At 40.8% G+C, this 24,658-nt stretch overlaps 1 protein-coding gene across 3 annotated transcripts in view; it reads left to right on the forward strand.

The window, feature by feature from the left end:
- Positions 1-24,658, forward strand: part of LSAMP (limbic system associated membrane protein) — a 417,986-nt gene that overhangs the window by 360,909 nt on the left and 32,419 nt on the right. For all 3 annotated transcript variants that reach the window (XM_072398412.1, XM_072398411.1, XM_072398413.1), the window contains exon 4: positions 21,931-22,065. In XM_072398412.1, the coding sequence (XP_072254513.1) occupies positions 21,931-22,065 (135 nt within the window). The remainder of the gene's footprint in view (positions 1-21,930; positions 22,066-24,658) is intronic.

The following is a 24,658-nucleotide window of genomic DNA, read 5'->3' on the forward strand; positions in this document are numbered from 1 at the left end:
GAAGCTTCTACATACCTGTGGCTAATTGCTATGAGTGCTAAATAAAATGTCTTACAGAAAAAACACTGCACACTGAAATATTCTTTTTGATCTTTCATTTCCTTTTGCTGCCAGTCCTCAAAACCATAATCTTATCTCAAGATTATCAACTTCTTATTTCTGGAACATGTTTGCAGTTGTCAGGCCAGGTGTATCCGAGGACCATAACCTAGGACATTGTTTCTCAACCAGGGTTCCTCCAGGGGTTTCCAGGGGGTTCCTGGAGAATTTTTTGACTCTCAGATCAGTTAAAGTGACACCAATGATCTTTTTGGGTGACATTCGTCCCAATGCCCAGCAATGTTAGAAGCATTCTTCCCACTGATTATCACACTATTAATAAACCTGAATGTGTGTAAAGAACATATCCTACATGGTTATCATTCCACCAAAATTGCTACTTGGATTCTTTGTACCTAATTTATTAAAGCTCTGCAAGACTGCAGAAGATAGAATATCATGGGAGAACCTGGGTGATCCTGCAAACCTGGAATAGAATTCTTACAAATCATTTGCTACTACTGGCCAATGTGAGCACCCACCTTCCCCAGTCTTGGAGAGCTTTAATAGATCAGACTTCTATTTAACAATTTAAGTTGTTATTTTTCTTTTCTTAACTGGTTCCCCTTTACCTTACATCTCCCCTTCCAATTCTATAATGGAATATGGCCATTGTGTTCCCCCAGGCCCATAATGAGCATTATGGGACCAAATGGCCCCTCTCTTTAGTCTGCAGTCATAATGCTGTCCAGTTAATAGTTGCCATTCAGAAAACCCCGGAGCCTAATATCTCTTCCCCTCATTTATCTACAGAGGCGAATGCCTGCACAGCCCGGTAACTAGATGCCGTCAGGGCGAGGAATCAATAACAATTTGTAGCGTGCATCTAAGACATAAGAAGATTATCCTCCTGCCCACTGCTAAAGAAACACTGGCATCAATAACAGATAGAAGCATTGATCGCGCCCGACAATCGCCCTGACACGCTGAGCATGGCAAATGTTTATTTATTCCACCGGTTTTTATTGGGCGCAATCACAGAGAAGAGTCAGAATGGAAGATTATCTATTGACCTGCGATTTTTTATGTTCTTTTATTCCGACAGTGTACAGTACAGAGTTCAGAACATAAGGTGGACTAGTAATAATTATAATATAGCATTGACATATACCACGGTGCTGTACAAAGAACACTTCACATTCACGTTCACATAAGTCTGTGGACCAGAGGAGCCGACACTCTAATGTCCCCCCTACAGTTACACACTGTTATTATACATTTAAATATCTCTGACATATACCGCAGTGCTGTACAGAGAACACAGAGCCGGTCCCATCAGTCTCTGTACAAAGGAGCTGACACTCTAATGTCCCCCCACAGTCACACACTATTATACATTTAAAAAGCTCTGACATATACCACAGTGCTGTACAGAGATCACTGAGCCAGTCCCATCAGTCTCTGTACAGAGGAGCTGACACTCTAATATCCCCCCCACAGTCACACACTATTATTATACATGTATATAGCTCTGACATATATCATAGTGCTGTACAGAGAACACTGAGCCAGTCCCATCAATTTCTGTACAGAGGAGCTGACACTCTAATGTCCCCCCACAGTCACACACTATTATACATTCATAAAGCTCTGACATATGAAATTAAAATTAAAGCCTATGAGCCCCAAATATTCACCAAATCTGCAGTCACGTGATGTGTTAGCACCAGGTCTTCTCTGATTACATCACTGGCAGGTGGCACTCACTACTCACTTGATTGACCATTGGTGGCGTTCCCCCCCCCCCCCCAGAATACTCTAGTGGCCGCATGTTGTCAGCCTGCTAGATGAAGATTTACAGGTGACAGGGTTAAAAGCCCATTTGGATCTGGCCAATGAAATCTAAGCCACCCCCCCCCCCCGCATGTAAAAAAGGTCTTTTGTCCAACCAGTAAAAATCCAGGTAAGGGTTGCATGCTCCTGAGCACTAATGCCCCATAAATTGAATGATACATACCAGTATTGCCCCACAAAATGTTCAGGGCAGCGTCCTCTCCTCCAGTGTCACTGTCTATATTTGTTTGTCATTTGCAACCCCTATTTAATGTACAGTGCTCTGTAATATGTTGGCGCTATGAAAAACCTGTTTAATTATAACAATAATATTATTAAAAGCACAAGTATTCCAAATGCTAACTTAACCTATCCCTAACTTGCAACGTAGCTCTGAACTTGCTAGCACAGCACAAAACCCACCACCACCCTGCCCCTGCCTCCTTTATTTCTCTCTAAATACTCCATATATGTTTGTACAGTGATTCACTGCAATAGAGGGCTAGGGAGAAAGCAATCAAAAAGTAGGGAGTTTAAGTCATACTAATATCAGTTAAAACATCAAAATGTATTTGTAAATTATTCATAAAAAGAATTTAAATCATACATAGAAAAAGGTGAATACATAAATAGAAAAATATTTTCATAAAGAAATTCTACAGTCTAAAGTATAAACGCATTGAATTAGATATTCATTTAAATCCAACGCATTTTGCATGATGAAACTCGCTTCTTCAGGGGATGGGGAATGTTACTAAAATGTTACATTTTGTGAACTTTTTTTGAAGACTGCTGTTGCTTTTTTACAAAGTTGTGGGCAAAATGAATCTTTAGAAAATGGAATTGGTCAAAAAGAGTTCAATGTCAAAAATAAAAAGCTGGTGTAACGGAAAAAAAATTCATACACATTGGGGCTACGTGTCTGAACTCCTTATGTTGCCCAGCTCCCTTGCCCCTTCCTTCACTTTCCTCCCTTAAATCTAGCCATCAGGAAGGCAGTAAAGGAAAAAACCATTCAGAGTCAATTAGGGGATGTTTCTGAGTCCACTGGTGCTGTTGGCATCCCATTCAAGATGGCGGTAACAAAAAAAAAGCCTCCAGTAGACATAAAGTTGGGTTAAAGTAAATTCCTAAAATATGTCAAATGCACATGGGATCTTATAGGAAGAATTTTTTAAATCAATAATCTGGTGACAGGGTCTCTTTAAAGTTAACAGAAGCAAAAGTGTCCAGGAAATTTGTACAACATCTTTGGATTTTTAAAAAGAATTTCACCATAATGAGCCACCTTCTGGTCACACCTCGTCTTTCTGTTCCTGAACCGTCTCCTTTTTCTGTTGGTGGAAAAACCTACAGAAGACTGCCGAGCCCAATGTTCTTCTCCAGCTCTAATTAGCTGGAGTAAGCAAGCGCACTTAGCGTTCGAGAATCAGCCTGTCTGTTTTGGCCCAGTGTGGGACCCGGCACGTTTGCCTGGGAAAATCATGAATAAAGCATGACGTGCTGCAGACGGGAGCGCAGCCGTAAAAACTGACAGTCTCAAAATATTGGCAGAATCGGCAAGCAACTGTTGTTTTTTTAATCTTTAATGAGCAATATGTTACTTATCCCTGTAATAGGGCTCTGTTAGCCTAACCTCTCCTCCGCCTGAAGCCTCTCCCTGCTCCGGCGCTGGAAGGAATCCAGCGGCGGGTGGGAGAAATTGCGCAAGGAAGGAAGCACTTAATTAAAAACAGCTCTCGTGGTGATTGCAAGCCTCTCGGCTTCATGTTCAAGTGGTAATCCTGGATTAACAAGGATAAAATGAAACTTCTTTTTTTTAGGTGATGGAACCTTAACGGGCACATCAAAGCCAAGACACCTTTGGTGGGTGTAATGGATGGTGGGTTTAAAAATAGCCAGGATGCCCCTTTCCGCCAGTTGATAATGAATCCCTATTGATTCCTTTTAAGCCTTGTGGTAGTGAATGATACCACAATGACACACAATTAAATATAATTGTAAGTTATATATTTTAGATATAAATGATTGAGTACAATAGCAGCAATTTTAGCACCAATCCAGTTTTTAATGAGACCTGCAGCCGTCTCACACGCTATGGGTCAACAGGATCCATACTCAATGGCATCACTTATAGGATATGGGAAAAGTGTTCCACCCAAAAAGGAAGATAATAATTAAACAGATATTTTTTGTGCCTAGCCTGTAAAGTTCAATAGTGTATATGAGTAGAGAAAGAAGAAATGACAGGCCTTCTTTAGCACAATGTTCTAAAATATGTAGGTGATTTCTTCAATATGAGTTGTTTGAAACCAATTCTTCTGTGCTAGATCCTAGCTCTGACACAGTCCTACTAATCTAAATTTAAGTGGTTTAGTGCACAAAATTATTAATATGCATATACAGTGACAGACATAATTTATTCCCTGAATTCCGACGCGTTACGCCTACGAAGGACTTCTTCAGGGGATTTTTTGAAAATTCAAAACTAGAATAATGCATGAAATATAATAAAATTAATATGGTTGATAATACATCATGACTTCATACTAATTAACATTCACAGATTTAACTTGAAATCATTTATTGCATGTGTTTCCTAATAAAGGATGCATTCACATGCTTGTATATAGTATCAATTAAATAAACTTATTAAAAAAGTAATCAATTTACTTGTGTCTGTTGATAGTGTCTCTCAAACACTATGTTGCGATATGATATAAAATGATTTGTCACCCATGGATCCATTCTAAATGGTTGTGGCTATTAAGAATTTGTGCTGATTTGATTGCATTATTTCCAATAAGCCTTAATGCAATATTTACCGGCTCAACCAATACAACCCAATGTCAGAAGAGAGATTAGAGCAGTTAGTGCTAGGCCCCTGAACTAAGGTGAACTAAGATTGGTTACCACTCCAACCACTTCTATCGTAACCATTATGACTTATTTTTATGTGTAAGAATTAGGGTTATGTTATATTAGTGGCTGAAGATCAACAACAAGATCACCAGAAAGATAATTTATCTATTCCTTTGGTATCTCTCACTGGCCAAACTCTCCCATTGGAAAAAACATTGACGGAGCAACTCTTTGCTGGTCTACTCTACAGGACCAAATCAGTGTGCTCATTGCTCTCTTTTACAAGTAAGTTACCACAAATGGTGAGAAATCTAAAGGGCCTAGTGGTTAGGCGGAACATTAGGCAGGTGAGGTTAGAAGGTTTTTGGCTGGGCTGAATTGGGTAACTACTGGTGAAATGATCAACCGCTATTCGGGAAATAGACCTGTGACTTGTGGAAATCAATAGCTTGGCCATTTTGGAAGCTTTGATATGGTGTCAAAGGATAGGAAGCTCCTTGAATGCTCCTGACCTAGAGCTAGCACAAGGACTCTCTACCCAACCAACATGTAGCCATTACATACCTGGATGGTCAATCACTAAGTACCAGTGCCATCACTGAAGAAGAAAAGAAGTGATTGACATGCTCCCCATCCCAGGTATTTCTATTTGCTTTTGGAGACTAAATTGAATGGTGGTGGGATGAAGGGTCAGTGTACCATATGTGGAGCTGACATCAATGGAAACCTTTTGCTTTGACTTGTATGGTGGAGCTGGAGATGACAGTAAAGAATCTGTGGAAGTGAGGGCAAGACTAGAAAGGGGGCTTAGCATGGGCCCAAGATTCCAATTAGTGTAGGTGCACTTACCCTTTAAAGTTACCTTTTAGAGCCCAAATCTGGGCCCCTCCCTGTGTCCTTTACTGTCATTGTCCTATACATTTTATATTGTGTTGCTTTTTTAAAAGTCCTTAAGGCCATCGCATAACCCCACAAACTCTTCTCCAGGCTGGTTAGTTCCAACCGGTTCAACTTATGTACTGATGTCAAAACTGTTTTGTGCATTAAAAACACTTTGAATGATAATTGCTGTGGTAATGCCTCCTCAAGGGTGGGGCCATGCCCTCATTCACAGCCATTGGTCAATGTTATATAAAGCATCATGCAACTTGTGGCAAAGAACCGGTACTGTAGGGGACAGCTCCAGATAGGTGATGCCTATGGAACTATTTGAAGAAGTTAGACTTTAAGCCAATGGATCTAAAAAAATATTTTGAGAGATTTCTTTATTGCATATAATTCTTTTGTTAGAATAAATTCTTAGACTGCACAATTTCATTGAGGTTGGAAGTACAGCTAAATTATACATTAAACAGAATAAGAGCTGACTTAACATGGCCGAGAGTTTTGAGGGCTGGAAGATGTTAAAAAAGAAAAAGAATCACCTTTGCCTGTTTTTTTTTTTTAATCCAAGCCTGACTATCACAGCCCCAGGTACAATTAGTGTGAGCGGAAGAAAGAGTCTTTTCTAGTATCTCCTTGCTATGAGACATATGCTTTATCCTCGTCTGACCTCTGGTCGAAGACATCCAGTCTCACAGCCACTTTCCACCCTCTTTGGCTATTTTTTCCGTGTGTGTTTATTTTGCTATCACGGCTCCAGAGATGACAAGTTTTAGCTTCTTCAAAGGTACCTTGTAGCAGAAGTGTTTTTTATTTTATTTTTTTTATCACTGCGGCTATAAATGCAGATGCTTTGATGGTTCACTCTTTTTATGCCGGAGAGGAAAGTCTTGAGTGCCAGCATCAAGTACTGAAATCTTTTTGGAGATGTTGTAGGCAGAGGCTTTGGATCTGCTTTTCCTAAACAAAATAGTTGCAGAGAGACAAATCTAAAATTTGGGTTGGTTGGATCACCTACTGACTGTATGTTTTGAAGACTGGAATGATGAGTTTGGGTTTCTGCCACCATTGGGTTTCCACTATAAGGGTGGCATTCTTGTTGCTAGACTTCCCCCATTTATTTAGCACTCATTGCATCACTGTATATCATTAAATTTATTTTTAATGCAATCAGGGTAGGTACCTGAATTTGACTTGGTATCAGTCTCTTGCAATCTCTTCGATAGCAAAGCTCAAATTGGGAGAGAAAAAAGCAAAGCAAGGGGTTGGTTTACTAAAAGAAGTCGGGCTGTTCATATAGCTTAGTAAATGAGATTAACCTCTGGGGACTTCGACCACCCAATCATGTGTATTCTTGTGTTTTAGCTTTTCTTGCATGTGATTAAGTACTCATTGCAAAGTGAACTGAATACATCAATCTAAGTCAATTATCCTTTGGAACCCTTTGAAAAAAACAGCCATTCCAAAGGATTCCAAGCAACCTAAATCCAAGGATTTGAAGGACCTCACCCCAAAGAACCCATTGAAATAACATTTAGGTCTTAGGGAACCCTTCTGCCCCTTCTTTATTTACTATATCCATAGCTCACAGCAAATTAGCATGGTGGTCAATAGGAAGAACACCTCTTACATTGCTGGCCATTGGGAAGGCTGCCACTCTTACAGATCTGTTAAACTGACCAAACTACTAATTGCTAAAAGAACCCCTGGCACCCTCTGGAGGAACCACTGCCTTAGAGTGAACAGCCTAAACTAATTTACTAATTTATCCCCAAGAAGTGATTCTGTTGTGCTACGGTGCTAACAAGAAAATTCCAAAAAGGGGGATCTTCATTGAGATGGAAGGGGTACTTCTGTACCGGGCTCCAATCAAAGAGCTTGACTTTTGCAATGCTGGAACTTTTAGATATGGTGGAAGAGGACCTAGAAAGTTTACCCAATAACGAGTATGCTGATAGGACGTGAAAGGAGAGTCACAGAAAGATCAGCTTGCCAGTCTTCTGCTTCTCTTTCCACTGTCCATATACAGGTTTGAGGTGGGAAAAAACCTTTACACATATCAGCAGAGAAAGGTGTAAAGACACATTTAATGCAAGATGTATCAATGAGTTTAGCGCGGTGTTTCAGAAATCTGTACCTGCGTGCTCAGGTGTAACAGTAATATGTAATATTTAATAATGTAATAATATGTAAAAATGTAATATTTGTTATTTATCAATCTTTTCCCCAAAAAAATGCATTTTGAAGATAAACACAATGAAAAAATTTTATGATTCAGATTTGCCTAACACTACTCCTACACACTCCGGCCCACCACAGGGCCCTGATTATACACCGGCACGTACGGAGTACAGTTCATCATCAGATGCTGCAAGAAAACTCTATTTATTTCATGATTCCATGTCATGGCTGACCTCCATACCAACATGAAGGCAGGATGGATATCACACAAGTGAATCATTTAGCTGTTTGATAGTTTGTGTCGGCAATGATACCTGCGATCCTGTAATTATTTACCCGTATCAGACTCCGGCACAGGCAGCCTCACAACATCCGACTGTAATCTCATTACCACTCACCAACAGCAGTAATTATTTCAGATGGTGGGAATTAGAATGGAAGCACATGCGGCCACATAAATGGCTCATGTTGTACCTTCTGAAGTTGTGGAACAATAAAAGGCTTGTTCAGCCGCTATTTAGGATGCGGGTTATTGTCAAGTACTACCAGTAGGTGATATCGTGCAATTCTGTGTTCAATAATATAGAATATTGATGTATTGAGGGGGTTTTCATAAAGAAATTTAGGCAGTTTGCTGAATTATAACCTTGCATGGGATAAATCACTTAGCTTGGTGAATGTGGTGAAAGTCACTTTTCAAACAATACCCAATTGCATGCAAGGAATTTGGTTTTTGGCTGGTCACTCTAAGGGATCCTTGTAATGGGGTATCTTGTTCACTCCTAGGGGTTCCATAAGATAATTCACCTAGGTTGGTGAGTTTGGTGACAGTTCATTTTCCAATGAAGAACCAATCATATGCAAAAAAAAAAAACATGATTGAATGGTTGAAATACCACTTGTAAAGGGATAAGTCCCTTTGGAGTGTGAACAACATATATTGCTAAAGTAAATAAACCCCAACGATTGGATCAGTTTTGGATAGAGTGGAGAATGGTGTTTTTAATTTTATCCAGTGATCCATGGGAGAAATTTCCACTCCCTTCCTGATCATTTTAGCAAACTGGAAGTGTTGGGAACTCTACAACAGCAACAAACACCAATGCATGATGGAAGTTTAGAGCTGTTTTTCCTTTAAATTTCTCTAATAGAGCTTTGGATAGCCTAGCGGGAGTTCAGATCTTTCCTCATTCTATCCAAGACTGGAAAAAGCTTTTTTGGCTTGGGGTAAACTTTGAAAATTAGCATTGCTGACCTTTCCAGAAAATGTTGCTTGCCCTGTTGTTATCACAACCCTTCATACTGGTACTGCTAATTCAACTCTACTAAATTCCTGATTGGCCTTCTTGCTTAAGTCATGGACACAACTAGAACATTAGCAATGGTGGCCTTTACCTTTCTCTGATGAGAAGCTGGACACCCACAGACACAATGTGGTTGTATGATAATCTTTAGGGTGACCGTATACACAGCCATGAATCATGAGTCAGAAATTGAGTGTTTATACCAAACTTCGGCCCGTAATTGGCCTTCAATACCTGAAGTTGAGGACCTCTTTTTGTTTTATCATCTACAAACATGATTTGCTGAGGTCAAGAAGAAACAAAAAACTGTTTCTCTTTTTTCCATACTGATGATATAAACAGCTAAAAAGAATTACTGCCCTAAAAGCATATTCCATCCTTAAAGTTCATTTGAAGAGTATTTTGTACAGAACTAATAGGACAAAGCATGGAGGTTGTCCAAATGGTCATCATCATCAACCTTGCCTTGGACACCATGATGTCTAACCATGGTGCTACATGGATGTACAGCTCAGACCAGGCCGGGGTTCAAGATGTAAGGGAACCCAATCATGAAGAAGCTGTAGGCAACCGGGGTCTAGGCTGGAAATCCAGAGAGAGACAACTTTACATCACTAGGTATATGTTGGTGATGGCAGGACATGGATAGAACAGCCTACAAAGACTTTTCTGCTTCAGTCATTCTCATTTTTTTTTGCTTTGCTAAAAGGAAACAAATTTTACATTGTCAACAAACAGAGATAAAGAGACCTTGGCTCCATATGTTTGCAGCCCAGTGCGCAGAGATGTGCCTGTCTGATGATCCATGCAATTAAGCCATGGACTCTGACCCTTTTCTACAGAACTCCAACTTTCAAACTCTGCCCCCAATACATTTCTCAGCTTGACCTGGAAGAAATTAGCAAATGTCCTTCCTTACCACTAGCCACTTCCAACCCCTGATTCTAGGCATGGAGGTCAGTCATTCTGCCCTAACAGATGAATATTAAGCCCCCATGCTGTCTTCCGAAATGGAAAGTGCACATTTTGCTGCTGAGCCCACAACCGGTTCTTTATGAATGCTGGGCAACAGGGCTCTTTTGGATTTTGCATGAAAGGCGCATTTTCTTGGAAACTGTTGCTAGGCACTGGCTCTGGATGACAGAGACTGGGGTCAGCATCTCTCAGTTAGTAAACCTGGGCAGATTAGATAGTCTGCCAGGCAGCCTATCCTCCCTGCTGTTCTATCCTCCTCGGCTGTAGCTGCTGCCTCTAGACAATTCTCTTCCGCTGCAGAAATGTTTCAGGCACTTTTTCGAGACACTTCTTCAGTAACCCTTTCAGGGGATCCCTGGTTTGCTGGAGGGGCTCTGTCTATGTTTAGGGTTTGCTAGAAGTATACTTTTTACTTGCTGTATCTCCTGAGCTAGACCAGAGGATACCAGGTGCCTGGTATGTGATGGGGGGCTTGGTGACACCAGGAGATAGGAGGTTCAGTTTGATCCCTAGGAGGGTTTCTTTTGAGCAGCTGTTTGCCATTCCCCATTTTAACAGCTATAGGCAGTACTGCCAAGAGAGTAAAGTATGGGTACCTCCGCTTACTTAATTGCCTATTCAGGCTTAGCTGTCATGGCTCTATCCCCAGGGGCGGCTGCCTCTCTTGTACATTTTGGAGTTTCCAATAAACATGGGATGCATTTTTCCCTTGAAACAACCTATTTCTCCATAATCAACAACAATCTTAGTTCTATATATGATTCTCACAACCCTCCGAAGAAACCTATAGGATGATAAATATTGGGATTGGTTTACCTCAAGTCTACTGTATAGTACAGCACAGACTGGGGGAGGTATAGAAATGGTGCTGCATGCTATGAACTATATTGATAGAAGAGCACAGTGAGCAGCAAAGGTAAATCATCAGCTTTATCTTGCTCCTTTGATGTCTAATCTGAAGATTGGGACATATAAGAGAACATGGTACTCTTTCCACAGTCTATATCTATAACAGAGAAATCATCCTGGGCCAACCCATCATCCTACCCTATGTACCAATATCTGATGGCCAGAATGTTTTCTGTTTACTAAATTTCAACCCTATAGACTTCTTTGAAACTGTTTCTGCTACCTATAGAAGTCTATGGTGCTACAATGGGCAGCCATGACCAGGAGAGCTCTGGTTGAGAAATATATTGAAACCATGACCATTGGATTTTGGTAAAAAGCACTTGTGGAAAGGAATGGTAGGTTAGGTAAGACCAGAGAAAGACGTCAAAGGAAATACCTGCATCCTATAGGAAATGCCAAGTATCCCTAAAGCTTACTAGGTGGTAATGGTGCTTTTTTTCATCATTTCAAACTCAAAATTCAAATTTTTGGTAGGCCCAGCAGCATCCAGTTCTCATATAATATGCCTATATTGTTTATTTTTTTTCCAGCCTCGATCTATCACAGCAATCCCCATCTTCCTCTCCCTGGGTTTATCCATATAATCCACAATTTTATTACAAATGACTGAAAGAGAAAATGTCTTCTTTGTTACAGCGATCGTTCGCCTGAATAGGAGCGTCAGAATCTTTTATAAGCACCCAGCAATAATGTATCTCTTTCAGGAACAAGTTGTGCTTGTTTACAATGCACGGGCCCGGTGTTGGAAGTCTGAGACGCTCATCCACAGATTCTCATGATGCCAGCGTGGTTCCTGTTAATGACCCTGCAGCAGACGCTTCTCGGGGAAGGGGAACGGCGTGTGGGATAGCCAGCGTCTCTCTGTTAAAGGAAAAAAGCCGCAGGCCTTTTATGCTTTTCCTGAAAGATATAAGTTTAGCGCTGTTTTTCTAATTGTGTGTTGTTCTGATGTCCTCCCGGCAAAGTTAATCTCATATTCACTTGTTCTCAGTTCATGTTGTCAAAAGATAAAAATATTTGTGCCGCGGTGGTCCCAGCACATCTCCTGCAACCATTCCAGCACTGACAAGGCCCTGGGATTCTGCTACTAGGTTCACAAGATTACAATTTGTATTGCTGACCTTTGAAGATTCATTTTGTTCAAATATATTCCTCAATAGCCACAAAATAATATAAATCCATTTGTGTGCACCAATTGCCCTTGCAAACCCAGATATTAATGTGTAATACGTATAAAGCTGTGGCAGAGACTCAGAAGGCCATTCCATTGCAGACTGCCTCCAGGAATTACTGGAAGGGGTTAACTCCCTGGAGCAGGAACAGCAGTGATTGGTCTATAATGAGCTCCTGCACAAAGAGTTGTACACTGGATTACTACACAGATCTTAAAAAATACACAAAGGGCAACATTAAATTCTCTACATAGTATAGGAAAGTCTTTTTCTGTGGTAGGAAAAAGAGTTAGAGTTGAACTCCAGCCAAAACTTATAACATCCCTCTTGGGAAAAATTCCCTCCACTTACTGTCCTTTACCTTTTCATTTGGAGATGTAGAGATGAGTGAAGTTGAACATTTTTAATATCCTCAAAGTTTCTGCCAAAATATAGATTTTTTTGACCAAAGAGGGGAATGGAGATCTGGCTCCCCTGAACTATCCTGGACATGTCGTTGTCCTATGTGGGTTTGGTGACAGCAACGTTGCTTGCTCCAGGTCCACTCAGAAGATCCAGGTCCATTCAAAGCAAGGTGCAGAATTTACCTAAATTGCCATGTATGGAAACTGGAGACTTTGGCTTCCATTCTGGGCCCACACTGCACACAATGCTACTAGAGGGGCCAGCTGTAAAGGAGTGAAGTGGCATTGATTGGCATTGGGTGATGGTATGTCAGAACAAAATGTATGTAAAGCCTAAACTTGGAGATTTTGGGTCTACAAACACCCATTATCAGGGAGTCCTCTTGCATGCTGGGTTGTTAATACCAAACCCTCGATTAACCACAAAGTTGGGTGTATATGGTGACAATACTCTCTTCTTGTCCCCCAATGCTCCCCTGTATTGTCAACCTGGGAATCTGATAGAAACTTCAAGTAGTGGTGTGCCAACACATCTTGAGGAGCCAGGAAATAAGAAAAAATCTGAAATGTGCACGAAGGTATCACCAGAATGTTGAAAACATTCCCCATTCAATATGAAGGTTCTGTCTGAAGTTGAGCATTGCAGCAGTTAAACCCAACTATATGATAAGCAGTTTTCTAGTGCCCCATGTAACATAAACCATTGCCATATTTTTCTTTAAATATTTTCACCCTTGCTATTGTGTGCACTTGCATGAAATTTCTTGGGGTGGGTTTCCTAATGATGACAGCAATAGCCAATATCCATTAAAAGCTTGTATGATAGGGAGACAACGCAGGAACCCAACTAAAGGACAGGTGAAAGAACGTTGTCTCCCTTTTAGGAGGAAGTGTCTAAAGAAGGAAGTTCATGACATATGTAAACAACCAAGAAATATTATCTTAATTTTCCCACTCTTCAAAAGAACAACATCCAAAAGCCGGCACCTCTAATCATTCTCAGAGTACAAAGGCGCCTTTTTCATGTAAATAAACACAAATTGCTCAGCACAGCCTTTAAGAATTGTGCATAAAAACAGCCAATCGCACCCCTTACGCTACCACAAGCCTTGATATATCCTGATAACGAGGTGCTTACAGACTAGTTCTTGGCTCCATACATAATTAGGCCCAAAATAAATAGTGAGAAGGCCCCTATTGTGCTTTTCTCCTTTTTAGCCTCTCACATCCTTTGTCAAGCTAGCTGGATGAAAGAGCTCTGTAGTAATGCTGGTATAATGCATGCTTGCAAATTTTCAAGGCTTTTCACCAGGCGGAGACATTTTTTGCTGTTCCCGCTTACAATATGCATTAGGCGGACTTGTGAAATGCCAACAGTTGATTAAAAGGGAAGAAAAATGTTCCATCAATTATTAGAGATCTGAGAGCTCCAGTTTTGTTTAGAAAGTGCTGTTACAGATGGACTGAAAACGCAAATATATACCTAGAACTTTCATAAAGCCTAGATAACCCAAAATTTTAAATTTTAATTGGATATAGGTCAAAAGGTTAAACTGTTCCTCACTGTGGAACGAGAACTTTCGGATAGATCAATGTTTCTCCACCAGAGGTTACCAGGGGTTCCTTGAACAATGAGCAATTTGTGCTTCTCGGGTCAGTTTTTTTGACACCAATGATCTTTTTGGCTATCTGTAAGACATTTTTCCCAATGACCAGCAATGTAAGAGACATTCTTGCCACTGATCACCACACTAATGTACTGTGAGCTGTGAATATAGTTAACATAGCAATGGCAAAGTTGTGACAGCCACTGCACAAAGCTGAATTACCAGTTCAGGTGTTACGGTAATGATAGCTCATTCATTGTACTAATTTATGAACACAGAGATCCTGAAGCAAGTTTCACATTTACACATATGTACACGGTGCTCTCCTATAAAATCTGTGTCAGATACTTGACATCAGCAGAGCTCTTCTGCTTCTTACATCAGCTGTTGGCGTTCTGCCACCTTGTGAAGGCCGAACAATGCTGGGCTGTCAAGACAGAACGCAAGAGCCAGAAATGATTTGCAGGACGAAGAGAAGTGCAAGCGATGCAATGAGAGTTGGCTTGTTCTGCGTCATCCTGACCTTTATCAAACCTCACCTCTCAGGAGCCCTGGACCCCCTTCTGACAGCACTCCTCTGATTGCAGGATATTTATATCACTGCTAAATACAGTACGGCACTAATCTGTTCATTGTGTGAATATGTGGATGCTGCCAAGGGTGCTGAAATATCTTCTTTCTTCCTTCCTTCCTCCTCTTCCTTCTCTTACTTCCTTTTCTCTACTCCTTCTCTTCATTCTCTTCCTCCTCTTACTTCCTTTTTTGCTGCCCATGGTACTGAAATATCTTCTTCCTTTCTTCCTTTTCTTCCTTCCATCCTTACCTACTTCTTTCCCTCTCTTCATTCTCTTCCTCCTCTTCCTTACCTTTTTCTATTCCTTCCTTCCTTCTCTTCCTTCCTTCCTTCAGTCTTTTTCTCCTCTTCCTTCTCTTCCTTCCTTTTTTTATTTTCCTTCCTTCTCCTCCTTGCTTCCTTTTTTCTTTCCTTCAGTCTCTTCCTCCTCTTTCTTCTCTTCCTTCCTTTTTTTTATTCCTTCCTTTTCTTTCTTCCTTCTTTCTCTTCCTTCCTTCCGTCCTTACTTCTTTCTTACTCTTCATCCTCTTCCTCCTCTTCCTTCTCCTATTTCCTTTTTTCCATTCCTTCCTTCTCTTCCTTCCTTCCTTTGCTCCTTCCTTCCATTCCTTTCCTCCTTCAATGCTTCCTTTTCTCCATCTTTCCTTCCTTCCTACCTATCCTCTTGCTTCCCCCTGTACTCCCTCCTTACTTTCTTTCCTTCCTTTCTTTCTTTGATCCTTCCTGAATTGCCCCCTGCTTTTCCCTTACTTCTTTCCTTCCTGCCTTTCTTTCCATACTTCATTCACTTCCTCTTTTTTCTCTCTTCTCCTCCTTTTCTTGCTTTTTTCTTAGATTTACTCTCTCCAATCATAACATATTCACATGAAGGATTCCACATGCTCAGCCACCAGATCACCATGCAAAGTTGCTTCCACCGCAGGAACCACACACTCCCTGTTTTATTAGCAGTCTCATAGCAGAATCAATAGTGGACCCATTTATAGACCTCTGGAACTTGTAGAGGGGAATTCCCACAAATTTGGACCTTATTGATCACATAAGTAATACTATAGGAAGCCATAGACCTTCCTGTAAGTTCCATCTAAAGGACTGGCTACCATTTGGGGGCCGCTTTAGGAGCTGTTAGTCCTGATTTGTATCATCCTAACCAGTTTCTATGAGATCATTGGGTTTGCTGGGGAAACAAATTGTATCTTCCTGGTAACACCTGGCTTAGCCGGAACAAGGCTGATGCATCATTTTTGGAAACCTTTTATAGGTAAGACATCCATTCCTATATCAGGTGAATGTGATCATTGAACAGAAGTGCTCAAACCAGGACAGCAATGCCAGCAATGAGAACCAGTCAGGTCTCTCCTAGGCACTGCTGTCAGTCTTACCAAACCAATCTATCTAAAGTTGGTTGGTGACCAAACTGTACTGTTACCAGCAGAGGACAGATTTGACGCCAGCAACCTAACTTATCTGTATGAAATACAAACCATCAAGCAAGTTGAACAATTCCAAAATGCAGATTTTAGTGGTGCAAAAAACTATTATCTTTGGTTCAGCTGAATTCATTTTATTTTTCAGTTTGAAAAAAATTTTGGTAAATAATATGTCCATTCAATTTTATATCTGACCGCTCATACTGGTGATGTCCAATGAGCATGAATCACATCCAACATCGTTTCCTAATTAGTAGGAGGGTCCTTACTGCAGTAATTAAATTCTTTCCAATGTCATTCACTGGTAAATTGGTGCTGTATACAGGAACCATCACTCAGTGCCACTCACTTCCCACAGACAAACAACAACCCCCCTCCATTTTTATCATGTAAATCACATTGTTAAGAAAGGTGCTCTTAATGGGAGTTGGCAGATGGAGGAGATTCAAGGTGAAGTGCTTAGCTGGAGGATTATGCGAGACTCCTTGAATGCTTTAGCTATGTAGATGTATTAATGAATAATTTTTTTGTGAACTGTATTTCTAATTCCATATCTGTGCTGCCATGGTAGCTATAGAATGAAAGGCAACACTGCACTCATTCTTATGTTATGGTGTTGCACCGGGTCTAGATCAGGCATGGGCAAACTACGGCCCGCGGGCCATATACGGCCCAATAGGGATGTTTCTCCGGTCCTTTGGGTGTTCTGCGGCTCTGGCCAGTGCCACTCCGAGCAGAGACAGGATAAGGACCCCACTGGGGGGGGGGGGGGCTCAATATTTTTTCAGATTTTGCCCCCTGGGTCAAAAAGTTTGCCCACCCCTGGTCTAGATCATTGTTTCTCAACCAAGATTCCTCCAGAGGTTGCTTAGGGTTCGTGCCAGTTTGTGCCTCTCAGTTCAGTTTAAGTGACACGACACGACAGTTCAGTTTAAGTGACATGATCTTTTTAGCTATCTGTAAGGGAGGCATTCTTCCCAATGGCCAGCAATGTAAGGGACAACCTTTCTACTGACCATCACACTAATGTACTGTGAGCTATGGATAAAGGAATTATAGAAGGGGTTGCCTGATGACCTAAAAGTCTTTCCAGTGTCTCCCATGTTTAAAAAAAGGTCCAGAAAGACTGATTTAGAATTTATAGATCTGATCCATGAATATTTACAAGTTTGTGAATCAAACAATTAGCCACCAAATACCTCTTTTGCTGCCTGCAATTGGAAAAAAAATCATAACAAATACTCCAGTTGGGTTTTTTCAAAAATCAACTGCTGTGTGTTTATATTAGAAGGTTTGCATGTTGCCAAGAATGGGGTGTAAGAGATGAAGACGTTGATGCCCCTTTAAATTTTAACTTTGAAGTTGAATTTATCCACAATGTCTACAGATGAAAAGATGAAAATTGGTGATGCCAATACTGTGATACACAATATTTTCCATGCTGGAGGCTATGACATGAGGAAGCAAAGCCCTGCCTCCACCAAGATGGTGGCTTCACTGCAGACCAGGAATTGTAAATTAGTATAGAGAAACGTAAGCTGCAGGGAAACCACAGGCATTATCAGTACCCTAGTGCCTTGTCCTCTGTTTGGATTTTATTTTGAGCACAGCCTCCAAAATTCAGTTCCTGTTTTTTTTAAGGATATGCCACTGAACCTAAAAGCACTGGAACCAAAAATACCATTATTCTCCATTTTCCCCTTTACTAAGGCAATACAAAGAGTAATATTAAAGGTCTATACTCCATAACAACTGCTTTGAATTCACTTTTCAGCAGCGACGCTGACTGCACGATGTCAGTTACCCTACTTTGCCTTTTTAACAATTTCAACGTTGCAAATCCGGTGTCAGGAGTTCCACGGGGATCTAAATTAAAACAAAGGAACAGATATGGTAGTTATCTCCCCCGTCAGACTCTGCGTCTCGGTAATAGCGCAGTACTTACTCAGAATGGAGCACTTAGCAAGGCCACACTTAGCCTGACAGGCTGCCTGTTCACATGAAGGACAAATAACAGAGTAGATAAACCGCGGCTGGCTTTCCCATTGTGCTGAGCACCCCGCACCACGTGCCGAGCTTATTTACATGCTGTCTGTCATACGGAAAGAGCTCCACAGGATGCCGCCAGATGCCGGACGATGGAGAAGAAATGTGTTCATACATTAAAATGTAAAAATATTTAAAGTGGGCGTACAATAGGTTGTGTATGAAATTGCTGCAATATTCTGCCAGCGTGACATCCTGAAAAGATAATAAAATAACCAAAAACTATATTGTTTTCTTGCAAGAGTAATTGGGCTTTTCCCCATCGCATTGGCATTGGTCACATGATTCCTCCTCATAGGAGGTCTACTGCTGGCACCAGAATATACAATAATGAAATGCTTATTTAAAGAAGGTTCATTAGGTAGGATATTGAAACGCGGAATTCAAGAAATACAACAAGTTAGCACATATTCACCTCTTTTCTTGCAACAGAAGAGTAGACACAGCTGCACGGGGTTCCTAAAGCGTGCTAAACTATGGAGCTGATTTACTAAATGAATATACTCCCATGAGAGAGTTAGCTTAGTGAATATAGTGAAAATTCCCTTTGTAAGGAATACCCAATCACGTGTGAGGAAATCTTAGAAATCAGGATTTTTGTATGCACATGTTTGAGTGGTTGAAGTCGGTGGAGCTTCATCTCGTTTACTAACCCAAGGAAAATGTGTCTTGCAAGAGGATCATTTACTTTGCCATGTGAAACATCATTCATTCAAGGTGAGTATAGAAAAAGATGTTTTTTTTTTGTCAATGTAAATGTAAAAGTTTATTGTAAACTAACAAAATTCCACTAAGGTCCAACATTAGGGACAAATCATGTATATAGAATGTTAAAATTCATTTCTCCTATTTCTATAGGAGATACAAAACTCAATGATATGTATATTCCCAAACTTGACACGTTTCGCCAGTATGCTTCTTCAGGGAAACAGAGATCATGTTAAAAAATGAATGTCCCAAAGATTAAAGGGAGATTGTAGAAAATCCAAAAATAATGGATGTTGATAAGTTCTAGGATCTCCAGGGATCATTGTGAGTTAAAAAAATGAATTAATCTAAATGTATCATCTACATAACAACCACAGCAATCTCTTTTACCATTAGGATAGAGGACAATATCCCAAATCCCCCCCCCCCAGCTATTTCCCAGATGTCAAATCAATACTTTGCCATGTGAACAGCCCATGTCCCTTTAGTAAATCAACCCTTGTGTGTTTTTGATCTTCCCTTCAACTACATTTCACTCCTTTACCATAAACATGTCTTCCATAACTTTATTATTGAAAACTGTGCACAACGGCCACCCAAATGTCCCATGCAAGCAACCCAATTTAGAGTGGAGTTAAATGGAGAGCCACTTAGAGTGCTGCTATTGGGTAGTGTGCAGGCAGGGTGGGTCATAGCTATCATTGAGGCTCCCATTACAAAACCAAATGGGTGCAAAGTGGAAGGTTTTCTGATGATAACTTTGTATTGGATGCCTTCAAAGAGTACTTCTGATTTCAGATCTATGAACTGGTTATGGGGCCATTCGATTTAGGATCTATTCAACTGTAAAATCACTCAACTGAAGAAGACAAAAATGTTGATTTCTGAAGGTCTACCTGGTACTTAGCAGGTAGCATTATGTATTATTAATAGTAAAATTGTTAAAAGGGAATGTTGGAGGAATGGGAGATAAAAAGTTGAGTACTGGGGCTTTATCAGTAAAAAATGGTTAAAAGACCTCAACGTATTGCCTGAGGAGGAGAGAAATCCTTCATCAGGTTACTTGTAGTCAGTGATGAAGTGTAACACAAGCACGGGAGGGAGTCGGGCAAGGATAGAACATAGGAAGCTTTTAGTATGATACAACACGAGAGTCTATAATATTACTAAATACATTGCAACAGAAATGTAAGGTGGAGGGGCTATAAAGTGACACGGGAGTCCCATAAAAGTCATGTTAGAAGGAAAAGAACTCTCATTTCTCACCCCAAATACTTATTAATACAACGTAACAGAATCATTCAGGGGAAGTCTGCATGGATCAGTACCAGAACCTTCTGTCTATATGGTGACCTCCACATCTCATTGTACTGCATGGATCGGATTTGTAATCTTCAGCACAGGAACCTCAATGGCCTACAATGGAATCAAAATTCTCAATCCCTATACAGATAGTACAAATTTTATCCTATCTAGAGTTCCTTTTAACATTAATAACCCCCAAAGCATCATGGGAAATTTGTTCTGCGCTTTTCTAACTGTTACAAGATTTCCTCATTACAGAACACCTTGTAGTATTATCGGCCTGGCAGTAAGCCGTAACAGCACCGCAGTGGCCTTGTTGCTTATTGTGGCAGCAACGACAACCAGAAATAAAAGGAAGGAAAAAAGCCCTATTGATTATTATTTTTTTTTTTGTACCCAGCTTGGCCGGTGTGCACAGAATGTGGCGTGTTAGTTATTTTCTCCCAGGAGGAGTTTGTCTTTCCTATATGTTATTAGCACCCTGGGACGACGGCTCCAAACGGAGCCAGATAGCCATTGCCTTTGCCAAAAGCTCCCTCTAGAGTCCGCCGGTGAAAATTACCGCCTGGATGGGAATTATGGATTTAGGATTTTACTGCAAACCATAAAAACACCCAAAATTAGTATTATGCTTACGTTTGTGGAAAAATTAGATAATACTGCAGAGGGAGTTTGTAAAAATGGCAGCGTTGTGGATAAAGCATTTACCTGGTGCAAAACTGAAAGCCAATATCAATAGATATTGTCCTTCTGGTTCAATAGCTCTCAGGACTCAGAATTGGTGGCATATTTGCATGCATTTTTTTTAAATGTATTTATTTTATACAGGATAGCCATCAGTATTAAAATAGTTGTCTGAATGTCACGACCACCTGTTGACTTTAATACTTTAAAGCCCAACACTAGACAGAAACTAGATAACATATTACGGTTTGCTCCATTTTGAAATAGTTCCTTGACATCTGGCGGTCAGGTCTGCTTCCGTTCCTGTAGAATTTGTGTAGGCCAGATTTTGGGGCCACTGGTCCTACTTTTATTACAATGCAGGTGTGCTAAGTCAGCACAAGGGCGGTGATAAGAAGATAAACCTGGTGGAGCAGTTTGGTGGGTGGGAGTGTCACGGAACCTTGAATTAAAGTAAATTTTACTCGCTGTCCTCTATATAAACATGCATTGGATTCTCCTGAAGCAGCTGGTGCCAAAATCCAGCAAATGACTCTTCCTTCTCATTACAGAAAATGAGTTCAGGTCCACTATAGAAACAAGCTTGCACTGATAACCTTCAATATTTTACAGTAATACATTTTATGAAAAGGATGTGCTAAAAGAATCAGAGGTCAGTGCCAAATGCGTGTAAGTGGGCCCTGCTGTAAAGGCATTAAAGGGGTCTCCAATCTCCGTAGCTCCATCTATTGGTAAATCCTCCATTTATTACAAAATAACTTCTGCATTCATATTGATACGTAGAGGTTCCTATCTTTACAGCTTTATCTTTATCAGAATGTATTTTAAAAATAGGATTTCTACCACCTAGATCAGAGGTTCCGCCTTTGAGCCCCATAGTAGTCAAATGGTCTACTATGAAACAATTCATCGAAAATATTGTTTTTAGGAGGAGTTGTCAAAGATTATTGTACATCATTGTATATTTGTTGTGATGCAATGATTTTATAATTTATTTTATTTTTCCTTACAGCAAGGGAGTTTGAAGGAGAGGAGGAATTTTTGGATATCCAGGGCATCACCAGGGAGCAGTCCGGAAAATATGAGTGCAAAGCTGCCAACGAAGTCGCCTCAGCTGATGTTAAGCAAGTCCGAGTCACTGTGAACTGTGAGTACCCACAGTTATTGGATATTGTAAGATATAAAGTGTATGCAATCCCACTTTAAGGTCCATCAAACCTGGTCATACTTATTACATCCTGTGCAGTCTTCTAAAATATCGAGTCCAGAGCAGTGGTGGACAGCCAACAATGGGCTCCTGTACAGAACTGACTTGGACAGAAGAGTGCTGGGCATAGCCAACAATAGCAGACAACTGAACTGATTCAAGGTCCCTGTGTGGGTCTCTGTTGGCTGAGGAGGGTCTTGAGCCCTCCTGCATTGGCACACTTTGCACCCCCCTATGTCTACCCCTGGTGCAGGGGTCTGCCATATTGTACACAAACTAAAAAAAAAAGACTTTTTAGGCAGATCCCATGCTATATACCTGTAGGCATATCACACATCTGTGTCTGTAGGACATTCACTAGACATTGGACCACTAAAGAGACCACTCACCAGCACCTTTTGCTAATGCTAATGGCTGAAACACTGCAGATTAATCCTTGCTGGAGAGGAAGATGTATTGTAGCCTCACCGTCCTGGCCCATAATTTTTCTCTCTGCTCTTCTAGCAATCCTATGGCTGGTTGTGAGGGTCACTAATATAACACAGCCACCATTCTGTAGAAAGCCCCCAGCTCACCAATACTCACCTCTTCAGTGCACTTCTTTCACCATTGTGTCTGCCACCAAAATATTCATAGTGCAGGTTTATGTGGGAGACTGGAGGGAGGGATAATGTTCTCCCCTTCCATCGTGTGACCATGTTCAAGCCTTCTGATATATTCAATTGATGGAGAAGGTTTGGCAGTGGAGCAATGAAGAGGTGACATTAATAAAGACAGGAGAGGGGCTTTACAAATATACAATTACTTGCCCATGATAAGGCAAAGTGATAAGGTCTCTTAAAAAAATAACGTCAAATATGGGTCAATCACAGTGCTAGCCCTCTATTCTTCCGGAAGTGTCTTATTATTGTCAATGCCGGCCAAGTTTTACCACCTCTTTCCTCATCTTCCTGTATAATGTTTTTTGGAGCCACCAGTGCTAGAACAATGATAACTTCTATCAGATTTGGACATCCTGTACAGAATTGACTTGGGGTCATCCTTCCAACCTGACTCATGCTGGATGAGAAGGGTTTAGGGCCAACTTTGCACCTCCCTATGTCCACCCTGAGACTGCTGATATCAAGTCCAGGAGGATAGAATCCAAAAGCAGTCTTTTAGTTATTGCAATAAAGACCAGCAGGAAATGTTGAATGTACATATAATCTTATAACATATTGGAGACATGAAAGGTCTAGTGACAGGGTCTCTTTAAAGATGTATTATTAGATTGGTACATGTCCTTCACTTAAAATAATAAATTGGCACCCACAAGCTGGCCTTTGGTCAATCCCAACCTCTATACCCCCTAATCTCCCTTCATGGCGCCAATGAGCTCAGACAAACAGCAGCGGGCATATAACCGCCTGATCACCAATCACAGAGCGATGTCATAATGACCCCGAGACACCAAGCTCCTCCGAGCATGGAAATGACAAATAAATGCAAAACAACAAAGGGCACAATGATCAGACTATTACCTGAGATTCTGATTTGATTACATTTTGTGCTCCTTATGTCACCGGTCCTAGCAATGAATGCGATTCTCCTAATATAAGATTCACCCCGGGCCATGTCGACCGTCTGAGATCCAAACACAAATAATTATTGTTCCATCTGTACGGCGTCTGAAGTTTCCATTCATTACACGGTTCAGCAATAATATGGCTTAGTGGTTTACACTAAGAATGTAATTAAAGAAGAAACATAGAATTAATTGAAGATGTTGTCTCTGTTAACTATGGAATTCTTCATTCTCCACTCCAACCTCTTGATAACTAAAGTAGACCTGTCATTGAGATGGAGTTTGAACAACAATGAGAGATCTGCTTCTTATATAATCCTACAGGTCCTGGATAATAACAATGATAATGATAATAAACATTGGGCATGATTTATTAAAGCTCTCCAAGACAATACCATGGGAGAACCTGGGTGATCCAACAAACCTGGGATGAATCTGGTCCAGGACTGAAAACATTTGCCAAGAAATACCAAATAATGCTGCATGTAATACTTTCATAATCTTTGCACTTCTTTCTTTACACATTGTCTACTGTCAACCTTCAACACACCTCTCCTGCACATAATACCCCCCCATACATATACTGCCGACTGATATATTCTCTGAATTCCATTCCAGTATATAATGCCCCTGCCATACCATCCACACTCATCTCCTACACATGGTACCCCCCCCCCATACTTATATTGCCCACTGTTATACCCTCTCCATTCCTGTATACAATGCCCACTGCTATGCCATCCACACTCATCTCCTACACCTGTTACCCCCCCACCCCATACATATATTACCCACTGTTATACCCTCTCCATTCCTGTATAGAATGCCCCCTACCACACCATCCACACTCATCTCCTACACCTGTTACCCCCCCATACATATATTGCCCACTGTTATAACCTCTCCATTCCTGTAAAAAATGCCCCCTACTATGCCATTTACACTCATCTCCTGCACCTGTTACCCCCC

This window comes from Pyxicephalus adspersus, chromosome 1 (genome assembly GCF_032062135.1).
Source record: "Pyxicephalus adspersus chromosome 1, UCB_Pads_2.0, whole genome shotgun sequence".
In the NCBI taxonomy this organism is placed as follows: domain Eukaryota; kingdom Metazoa; phylum Chordata; class Amphibia; order Anura; family Pyxicephalidae; genus Pyxicephalus; species Pyxicephalus adspersus.